Source organism: Sinocyclocheilus rhinocerous, unplaced genomic scaffold, assembly GCF_001515625.1.
Source record: "Sinocyclocheilus rhinocerous isolate Xijiao unplaced genomic scaffold, SAMN03320098_v1.1 scaffold148, whole genome shotgun sequence".
NCBI lineage: Eukaryota > Metazoa > Chordata > Actinopteri > Cypriniformes > Cyprinidae > Sinocyclocheilus > Sinocyclocheilus rhinocerous.
In genome coordinates, this window is record NW_015653472.1 from 1,057,267 (window position 1) to 1,068,759 (window position 11,493).

The 11,493-nt window shown below is 39.4% G+C and overlaps 1 protein-coding gene across 1 annotated transcript in view; it reads left to right on the forward strand.

Annotated features, from left to right (window-relative positions):
* The window catches only part of LOC107716114 (agrin-like), a 296,454-nt gene that overhangs the window by 241,328 nt on the left and 43,633 nt on the right, over positions 1–11,493 (forward strand). Inside the window, 5 exon segments of the mRNA XM_016522443.1 lie at positions 406–530; positions 625–730; positions 7,099–7,150; positions 7,152–7,429; positions 9,942–10,067. Of these exon segments, the coding sequence (XP_016377929.1) occupies positions 406–530; positions 625–730; positions 7,099–7,150; positions 7,152–7,429; positions 9,942–10,067 (687 nt within the window).

An 11,493-nucleotide genomic window follows, 5' to 3' on the forward strand; every position in this document is an offset into this window, starting at 1 on the left:
ATGAACTCAACAGTCCCAGCATAGAAGTGTTCATGCAGCGTCCCTGCCAGATAAAAGCTGCCACATGAAAGTGCAGAAGAGGAAGCCAGTCAATGCTGCAGGCCAGGCAGTGCAGCCCAGCGCTCTGATGTCAGAGTAAAGAGTAGACTTCTGTGGCAGGCAAAGTCCGGGCTCTGCTACTGATGCAAGTCCAACTTTCTGATGAATATCTGTGGTGGAGGTCGCAGGGTTCGTATCAGAAGTGGATTAACAAGTAGCCCGCACTGAAATTACCAGCAAATATTGTGTTTTGTGGTGATGGTTTCCCACATGTTTGTCAATGAAACCCTTAAATTTCAAAAGATCCTTTTTGTTTTAGTGCTAAATATATGTTATGTATTAACCAGAGGCCAATCTATTCTACAGGACCTGAGGCACCCAAGTCCTGTGATGAGCTTTTGTGCCACTTTGGGGCATCATGTGTAGAGGTGAATGGACAGGCTCACTGTGAGTGCCCGTCACCAGATTGTGATGAGAAAAACAAGACCAAGGTGAGCTTGCATAAATCACAGATCCACATTCTACACCTACTGTAATGATGAAGATTTATTTTCTAATAATAGACATGGACATGTTTGTGGACAGGTATGTGGTTCTGATGGGGTCACCTATGCAGACCGATGCCAGCTGAGGACCATCGCATGCAGACAAGATAAGGAGATCACTGTGGAGCATTTAGGCCAGTGCAAAGGTGAGATTAGCCTCTTGAAATCAGATGTATCTATTTTTTTTGCACTAATGTATACAGACGTCTAAGAAATGTGTAAATGATAAATTAAGAAAGTTGTTGGTTCATGAACCTCTATTTCAGTCCTCATGATTCCTTTAACTGAAAAAAATACTTCATTATTGTTGTCTTTTTTCCAGCAAAATATTACAAACATGAATAAACTAAGATAAACAGGCTACTTGATAAAGGAAAATAAAAAATGCATAATATAGTCTTAGATAAAAATTTTAAAAAATGTCTTCAGAGAATAAGTTTTTGTACTTTTACTGTATTTTTTGGATAATTTCAACAAAATTTTGTCAGAGAATGTATTTTTAATCAATTTTTTACATTTTATTGTATTTTTAACAAATGTCAGGGAATGATTTTTGAATTTTAATGTATTTTTATGTTAAAATTTTAATATTTTTTTATTGTATTTTTATTACATTTAGTCAGGAAACTTATTTTTACATTTATTTTGATTGTGCTTGTAACAAAATTGAGTGACAATACTAGTGGGGAAAAACAATACAATAAAAATTATTATTTTATTTTTTTTATAAAATTCACACTATTATCTGAAAAACTCTTATTATGCACAAAATTGCTTTACAGTTAAGGATGTTTAGGTGTTTTAACTGGAAAACAAGAGAAAAATACTGATTAAGGAAATACATTTCTGCAGTTTTAAAGGGTTTGTTGGGACAAACTGCATGGCCCATAGTTGGGGTCACTGGGTGTGCAGTTGTGTGTGTGGGATGGGTATGGGGGGTTTTGATGTGGATGGCGGGTGTTCAAGGGGACAGGAAAGCTGGCTGACAGATGCTCCCCTGTAGATAGAGCCGTGCTGCTTGGCTTCAGGCTAGAGTCTTTGAATCCCCTGGAACAGCGCGACATTTGAGCTGTTTGATTTGCATCACCCCTGTGTGGATTAGGGAGGTTTAACTGCACAGTCTGAAGGACTGCACCTGAAATCCGGCTGCTGATGCTGTCGGGAGGCCTGCTATGGGTAGAGCAGGCTGTGTAGAGAGTTGGGCATCGCTGTCATTCTCTCTGAAATCGTTCATCGGTTGCTGTGTACATGCGTGGGCAAAGGGACCTGGTAGAAGGCCAAGGTTAAGACTTTCATGTCGGCTGTATGTAAGAAGCACTATGCCAGCTCATGTCAGAAGGCATTCTGCAGGGAGCTTCTCTGAGATGGGCATGGCATATGGTGGACATTTCCAGCTGCCGAATCCTGGATCAGGGCCAATGGCAGGTGCCAGACATTTTCAACAGCAGCCCATGCAGCCACTCTGTCAGACCTGTTAATGCCACATAAGTGCAGCTTGATCTAACATATCTGTTGTGTTGTTTTTCATAGCTATTACCAGGTCCTTATGGATTCTCTGCCAACAGAGCATTCAAAAAGTTCAGCACATCGCTCATTCCTTGTCTTCAATATAAAACCATTTCGTATTCCTGGTGTAATTGTGAACAATTCCTTAGTGTTATTTTAAAGACAAAAATGTCTTGGTTAATTTTAACCAAAATGTGAACTTGCTTTTCCAATTAAACACTGTTCTATTTCCGCTGATGTTATTGAGGTCATTCAGGTTATTGGATAATGTTAATTGGATAAATTTTTTTCAAACTCCCATTCGGTTTAATTCATCCTGGTATATAACGCACATTTTTCACTAGTGATAGAACAATACGTCAGCCAGGACAATTAATATTTGGCCATTTTGATTAGGCATAATCAAATAATAAACTTGTGAGCAATTGAGTTAATACATTTGTATGTAAATGTGTGTGTGTGTATATATATATGTTACACCAAATACACAAAATAATGATCTTTAAAATAGTATCATATTACCCCTTTAAAACTCCATATTGGTCATATTGGTAATTTTCACCTTCCAGTCGATTATTTTTGTGAACAGCAATTCATGTTGACAGATAATTTAGTTATTTGATTACAGCTCAAATTTGGCAAATTGTTTCTGGACCTGGTTATGACACAACACACCAAACCACAAACTGATTTTTAGAGATCATGATTGGACCATCATCCCTGTAGTCATTAACCAGAGCACCTCTCTATCTTGCTCTGTTTCTTGGCATTACCTGCCTGTATGACAAGAATCCAGCTGCTCTTCTGGGTTTATTCAGGGATCTGGGAGGAAGTAAAGAGCGAGCTTAGGTTGGATCTTCACCAGCCTAAGGCGGAACTGGCAACAGCAGGACCATTTATTAATTTCTTCTCCGACATGTGGGGTAAAGAGGCCCTGGCTTCAGACTGCTCGGCAGCCCTGAGGTGGAAGGGTTAGATCACAAGCTCATTTCACATGTGACTGGATGTGAATTAGTCGAAAGCCTTCCTTTCTCTATATATTTCTCTCGCTGATCTCTTTACGTTCTCTCTTCATCAACTCTCGCCACACGGAGTGAGTTACTCCTCAAGTTGCCATAGCAGGCAGCAGATGAGGCAATCAGTGGCACATCTTGGTACATGACGCAGGGCGTTCAGGGTCTTGAATGGCTGAGAAACTTTTGGCTCATCAAGAGTCCAAGACTTGGCAGTTCCTTTCGCTCACATATGGTGTCATCACCTGCACGCTTGCTGCAAATTGGCAGTCTACACATTAGCATATGGGACGGGCGGCTCTCAGCGTAGATATTAGTTTTGGTTATCGTTTTTGTTCTAAACAATATTTTCCGGGTTCAAAAACCTGTTTATCTCTGTCATACCACAGAAAAGAATTTTGAATCATCCCTCAGTGTTAAAAAATAAAAAGCTTATATGGAAATCTACAGGGCAAGGCATTACAGGCAGGATAGACGTTAAAATATTTCAAAAAGTTTAAAAGTCTACTCTGATAAAATTGCCTACTAACCTTGTCTGTTCAAAGTTACATCCAATTTTTCAACATTTCTCATTACCACGTAAAGGTGGTAAACCATGCAAGGTACTATTTACATAGGGAATAATCCTCCCACAAGAATTATGTCGTATAACCTGGAGTTTATCCGCCTACTACAACAGTAGTAGTGTAAGCGTATTTATGTTTTAATAATAATATGACATGAGCATTAGTGTAAATGACTCTGATTTACCTTGTACACCAGTGCTTCTCAGCCAGGTGGCCAGGACCCACTAGGGGCCTCAGCAAACAAAAAGGGCAAAAACAACTATAAATCAAGATATTTTCTGTTTTAATTCACCCCCTTAAGACTTTTTTTTTTCTTTGAAGAACCAGGGTTCCTTCTGTCTAGAAAAAAAACTTGGATATATAAAGTAGCCTAATTTTAAGTGTAATTTCTAGACCTGAAAAAGTCACATAAATTTCAGGTAGAATTTGTGAGTAAAAAATATTTGAAAAAATTACCCTTAATTCTTATCCAGTAAATCATGAACAAGTGGAAAAATCATGCTGCTTCAAATATTGTTGTGGATATTGGGGGCCTTGGAGTCAAAATTGTGAGAACCACTGTTGTACAAAGTGATGAAGTAACATGTAAATCTTGAGTTTTTGTCATAAGTAGCGCTGTGAGAGATTTGATATTTTGTCGATGGCTTGGTTTCTAATTCAGGGACATTGCACCGCTATTTTACACATAGCCCCGCCCCCATGTTATCTCATTGGTCCAAAATTATGCTCCACTTAGCTAAATATTACACTTCAAAAATGCTGTCATTGTGGACAGACTTAAGACTGGAATCATAGTTGTCTCATTAGGACTAGAGGCACAAACTGATAGATTTTTTTCTGTGGTGCTCTATTTGCTTAAACACATTGTTAATAGAGCTTAACTTATTTTGAATCCAGAATAATCTTCTTTACCCCTTTCATTTCCTAGTTTCTCTGCTTTTCTCTCACTCTTTTCTCTCTCTGCCTCTTTCAACTTTACTTCCACCTAAAATACACACACTCGTACAATGTTATAAAAAGACAGAAAGCCATCTTAATAACAGCCTTTCAAGAGTAAGTATACGGCTATGGCGACTGAAGATGACAATGATTTTTGCGTCTTCTAATTGTGCACCCTGCCTCTCTGAAAACCAAATGGAGCGTTAAACTTGATTAAGGCGAACTGACTGCTCCCGTTGCCCAGTTGCTCTCTTTCAGTGTGCATATTTGTGTCACAAAATACAAAGCTGAGGCGAGCGACTCGAAGCCCACAATCCAGATCTCTTTCCTTCAGAGGTAATGCTACGCTGAGCTCCTGAATGACAGGTGCAGCAGACTCGAAATAGGAAAACGCATGGCGTGACACAGGGTGATAGCATCAGTGCTCTCCCGCACAAAGCTAGCATATCTACACACTCGCTCCCTCTCGCCCAGGCTGTGACAGCCTTTCTGATAGAAGTAGTATTTCTGTAAGCTATCGTATTAAACACCTCATCACCTACTCGCTGTTCAAATGCAAAATGATTAGCATGTAATTAAGAGCCTGTGCTAGCATGTTATCAGGTTCCCAACTAAGTGCGGTTAGCCTGTACAGGAGGGATCCGTTAAAGTTAAGCACAAAGCCACGGATAATTGGACGTTTGGATCCCTTGGTCCCTATCGTGGTGAAATCTTCGCCTCGATTCGTCCGCGCCACGGTTATATATATTCATCACTACAGTTTCTGGCTGTCTGTGATTAAAGCCTCCCTACAGGAGGGCAACATCTGAATATGTATATATAATTCATATCTACAGGCACTCTCTCACATGCACAAGCACACTCTCTCACAGATCAACCATATTCTGCAGTCTCAACCCCAGTAGTATATACAGGTAAACACTTTTGGTCAAGAGTCTGTGTAATGATTGGGTTGAACTTGCGGAAAACCTAGCTTTTAAAAACCTCAAAGAATCACAACAGAAAGACGCGGTGCAGCAACCTGGATCTTCTACATGTGCAGTTCATTAATTTTGTGGGTAATTTAAAGGGATAGTGTACCCAAAAATGAAAAGTCTGTCATTATTTTTCTCTCTCTTGTCATTCTGAATCTGTTTGACTTCTAAAAGCTAAAGTTTAAAGAATACCCTGGCCGCTATTCTTCACCGTAATGAAAGTGAATGAGTACTCACACTGTCTAGCTTCAAAATGAGAAAAAAGCATCATGAAAGTGGTTCTTCTGAAGTTGAGTCTTCTGAAGCCATAAAATAGCTGTGTGTACAGGATAAACCAAAATTTTAAGAGATAGCTCACCCAATAATACAATCATGTTGTTGCAAACCTGTATGACTTACTTTCTTCTGTGGTACTTAGATACAATATTTAAGAAATGTTGTTAATGTCTCTAAAACTAATTGAGTACCAACATTTGGTTTTCATTTTGGGTGAACTCTTTAAATCATTATTCACTGAAAATCTTGACAATCCACTCTAGCTCTTCTTGGCTTGTTCATTAGAGTTTATGGGATTAGAATGAATCATTCTTTAAGTCACATCTTTTCTATAAATTGGCTTATTCAGTTCACAGAAATGTTCTGAATGATTCACTTACAAATCCAACTGATCCAGATTTCACTGACAAGGAATATATCAGTAATTTGGATAATTTTTATTCTGCCTTTTTGAAGCTTGAAAACTTTAGTCACCAGTCATTGTAATTGTACGGAGAAGAACAACAAGGACATCATTCAAAATCTCTCTTTTTATGTTCCACTGAAGAAAGAAAGTCAGAAGTTTGGAACAACATGAGGTGCAAGTAAATGACAAAATTTTCATTTTTCGGTGAACTAAGGCTACGTCCACACGAAGCCAGAGCTTTCCCTATCCGATCTTTTTTTTCCCCTCGTCTCAAGAAATATCTGCGTTCACACGAAACCACAAAATGATGTAGTATACATGCCAGACCAGTATGTGGTGCTGTAATTCTGCCACAGAGATACTAAAAACGGAGAAGAAGACTTGGACTATGTGCATAAACCTTGTATGCGGTATACAAACAAACATGGAACAATACATACAAAGAAAAAAATCGGATAGGGAAAGCTCTGGCTTCGTGTGGACGTAGCCTAATCCTTTAAGGCTAAGAAAGGGGCTCTTTGCAGGTGTTCAGGTGTTGGGGTGTAATGAAATTTAAGTGATATGTTCGAAACACAATGCTTTTTGCAGGCAGGAGTGGGTTTATTCCTGGTGTTTCAGTGCATCTGATTTTGATATGAATCTATGAAGCATACAAAGCATTGCTCAGGCTAAGGACACCCTGCTGAAACCATGCTGAGGCTTTTTTGTTTGTTTGTTTTAATGGCAAAGAGGAATGGGTGGGAGGGTGTAGGTAGAATTCAAAGGTGAGAAAGAAGGCTTATAAAAACATTTCCATCTATGCTTACCCATCATTCCATTCCTGCTTTCTCCCAGAATCCATTGAGCTGACGGCCAAACCCACCCCCTTCCCAACCACCCACCGCACAACAGCGTCATGGCCACACCACCACCACCACTACTTCAAGCATTCCCGAGGAACTGGACAGCTTCTTGGTGGAGGCACTGCCTCCTCCGAAGGTGGTCGAGGCAGGAAAGTACTCCAGCTCTTTCACCACCCACCGCCCCACCACACTCAACAAACCACCCCGCACCTCATCCCCACCCCTGGACTCCAGCCCTGACTTTGATGAATCGGGCAGTGGAGAGCCCAGTGGGGACGAAGAGATGGTGAGCGGAATGGAGGAGAGCGGAGAAGAGCCACTTGGTAATGCATTCACCATAATCTTTCAGTCATAAGGGGTTTAGGCATAATTGTGAAGAACAAATGACAAGAGATGATGAAATTCTCCCTTGTATGGACTGACCTTACGTGTGAGATGACCTTGACTCGAGTTGTAATGGCATATCAATTTAACACTGCCAATTATCTCAGCGCCCATTATTATTTGAGAGGTTTTGACACCTGACATCCAACCGCTAAGTGAGCGGTTTCATTTGGAATCACTTTGGTGAATAATTCACCAAAATGACTAGCTTCAGTTTTTAACGTGGCCTAACCTTTTGAAGGCAAGCCTCTTCAAAATGACATTTCAGATTAAGTCGATGCAACCACTGTTCCTTTCTCTCCTCTGAGCTGTTCCTGTACAGTCTGTTTATCAGGAACTGAGCTCAAGACATAGACCTCATGAAATGAATTGACAGTTTTCTTTCCTATGTTGACATATTTCTATTGAAGTAAGAATTTGGGGTGGGACATTTAGAAGGGCTCTTAATTTTTAGCTTTAAGTTTAGTGGTTCTCAAATTGTTTCAATCAGATTATACTTAGGCAGCCCAACAAATATATGACTTTTTTTTTTTATTATTATTACATTATTTTTAGATTAATTTTAAGTATATAAAATTGAAATCTTTTTCCATTACATTTCTGTTATATCCTGTTTATATTCTAACTATTTTTGATTATATAATTGGTTGCATTATTGGTTTATTGTTGCCAGACCAGTTGAGAACCACAGCTAGTTAACTTGACAGCTCATACCATGGAAGAAAGCAAAAAAGACACTTTCAAAATGAATAATTTCCAGCTGCTACCTACAATTTACAAGTATATTAAATTGCTTATTTAAGAAAATAAAGTATGACATTAACAGACTCAAATAATCCTTAGTTGCATTTCCTGCCTCTAACAAGCAATAGCAAGTAGCTAGAAATAGGAGAAGCTGTAATTCTAAAATTAATTCAAAAAATTGATCATGTTTAGCCCATTTTGACAGATTTTTTTAAAATGTGGATCTATTTATTTTGTCAACCTTCTGCACACTAGCACAGAAAACTAACAGACATGGGGCCAGATTTACTAAACAGGGCAAATTGGCATGAGAGCGCAATTCCAAAAAAGTGCAAATAGGAGTGGAAATTTCTGCGGGTGATTTACTGACAATGCGCAAATTAAAGAACACAGACGGAGCCAGATAATTTCCATAATGACCAACACAATCTACCAAGAGCAACGCAAATTAGCGTCTGCTTTAAGACATGCTTTTTTGGAGCGTTAAATAATGGCGCAAATACCAGTAATTTGACGTGCGCAAACGTTAGTAAATCGCATTGCGTGATTCATTTTAATACTCTCCTCCCATAAATTTTGCATCTGAAAGGGAAACTCCTACAAATGCATATTCAATAAGGTCAGGTGCAATAATAACTGTGACTGCGCCTTTTCAGCACTAATTTTTGACTGCGAGTCTTTAGTAAATCCTGACAGTACTATTTTAACGCCAAAAGACGGTTTGCGCTGGCGCAAGCTGTTAGTAAATCTGACCCATGGACTCTAATAGCCAAAAAAACTCCAATTTTGTTCTCCACTACAGCCGCCTCTAAAATGATAGCCTCTTGGTTGACATACAAGTGACAAATCCCTCAATCCCTTTACTTGTTTTGTGTCCATCACCACCACAATACATAAAGTAGACCAGCTATATTTATTCAGCTAATGCTAGCTTTACTGTTTAATTGCCTGAACTGGTATAAGAGAGACCAGCAGGGCCTCAGATTTATTCTCTTTTCACTGTTGGACTGGAGCGCTCTTTGACACAGGACACATGAAGTCTGTCTGACATCGGAGTGGGAGGCATCTCTTGGGACTTTCTGATGACTTTCTGCCTCTCAATGAACCAATAGCCTGTAAGGCTGAAGCAGTGTGGCGACCAGTGTGCACCCCGGGGGTAGCGGCTCATAAATTTGCCCACAAATGCGATGAAAAGATGTCCAGGGATGCTTTCCAGCGCTACGCCAAAAGTCATTTTCCACCACTCACTATTTTCACATGCTGCCTCTCTCATACTCACAGAGCCCTTGAACATCTGACAGCTTTATGGCTTGTTTGGCAAGCAGGAGATATTTTGCTCCAACCCACAGTACTAATCTTCTGTATGCATACTTGTAGGTGTGAGGCTGGCTCTGTAGCTAATACAGTTTTAACAAGCTAATGTTAGGGTTTGACTAAATGTGAGTTTAAAAAGTAGGAATACATCAAGAAAGTTGTAAAAGTCATTTCGCAACTACTCGCAGATTGTTTACTGCAAATCAAAGAGTCAACCATAGAGCCGTCTGCCTCTGTAATTATTTACACCATAATTTTCCTTCTCCACAACTTGACATGTTAATTGTTTTTGCAAATTATACAAACATAGAGATATCACTTTAAACTAGTTGTTGCCTGAAGCATCAAATTCTAGAAATCCTGCTTGTGTGACATCTTCATCTCTCTCTTCAGGTACAACAGTAGCTACTACTACTCTTCCCACAGCTGAAGAAAGGTCATCCTGTGACAACACACCTTTCGGCTGCTGTCCCGATGGGAAGACGGCCGCCATCAGCTCTGAGGGTACAAACTGCCCCTGTAAGTTCCTGCCAATCACTCTTAGCTAAGTGTCACTTAGATAACAGCACATGTTCGTTTATTAACTGTGACCAGCTTTATGACTAAGCCGCCAACAGTGATTATTCTTTTTATCTTGGAAGACTGAGAGGATGGTTAGGAGGAGGTGGTCAGAGTTGTTAATGACAGGGGAAACTACTGTCTATGAGTATGTATTATCTTAGACATGCCATATGGATGTTGATTTTGTGTGCCCAGGGTCCAAAATTAGTACTTGTCATGCGCCAAATGCTTGTAAAAAATTGCCTGTTACTCACTAGTTGGCTGGTGACTTAACTGATATGATACATTGTTGAAATTTAATTGAATTGTTTGTATATATACAGTATACATAGGTGTAATTTAAACATATTTTAAAATGTACTTTGTTCCTGTGATGGCAAAGCTGGATTTTCAGCAGCCATTACTCAAGTCTTCAGTGTCACATGATCCTTCAGAAATCATTCTAATATGCTGATTTGGTGCTCAAGAAACATTTCTTCTTATTATTAATGTTGAAAACAATAGTGCTGCTTAATATTGTTGTGGAAACCATGATACAGTTTTTTGTTTCCAGAATTATTTGAATATTAAGTTAAAAAGAACAGCATTTATTTCTTTTGTAACATTAAGAACTTCTTTACTGTCACTTGATGCATTTATTTTGTCCTGACTCAATAGTTAGTATTAATTTCTTTCAAAAAGAAAAAAATCTTACTAACAACTAACTTTTGAATGGTAGTGTGTATAAACAGTTAATTTTGGACCCTGAGTATTCCAGATGCAGGGGAGCAGGTTCCGTGTCAGTAGCCGTAGCAAATGGATAAACCAATTTTCAAAAATGTGTTCTGACTGGCATTAGACCAGATGCGTCCATACACACACAAACCTTTTTCTCGCACCAGCCCCATCTGTTTTATAAGAGCAGAAATTACACACAATGGAGACTAATCAATACAGGACAGACAGGAAGTGGCAGGCAGATGTTTTGTGCTCTTTGTATGGGAACACTAGGTCAAGTGCTCACGTCTCTTCTCATATCCGTCAGGCGGGTCTCGTAACTCCCCACCGTTTATTGGCGATGTGTCACAGCGGCCGGGAGCGAGGGCCCTAATGTCCATTGCGTTCAGTCTCTGCTGTCAGCTCGAGCTCTCCCCATGTCTCTCAAGCACTAAGGAGAACTCCCCCTCGTATCAAACTGTTTTACTGAAAGGCTGAAAACAGCAAACAGTGCAGTTTTCCCCTGCTGCCTGAATGCGATGTTAGATATGTTTGCTTCCCAATGTTATGAGGGGAAATAAGCTTCCCTATTGAAAACCTGTTTAACCAAGTTATAATTGATTAGGTCAGGTTGAAATAAATCAATCCGGTTTTCCAGTGCTCAGATTATAATCTGTGATTTTATATA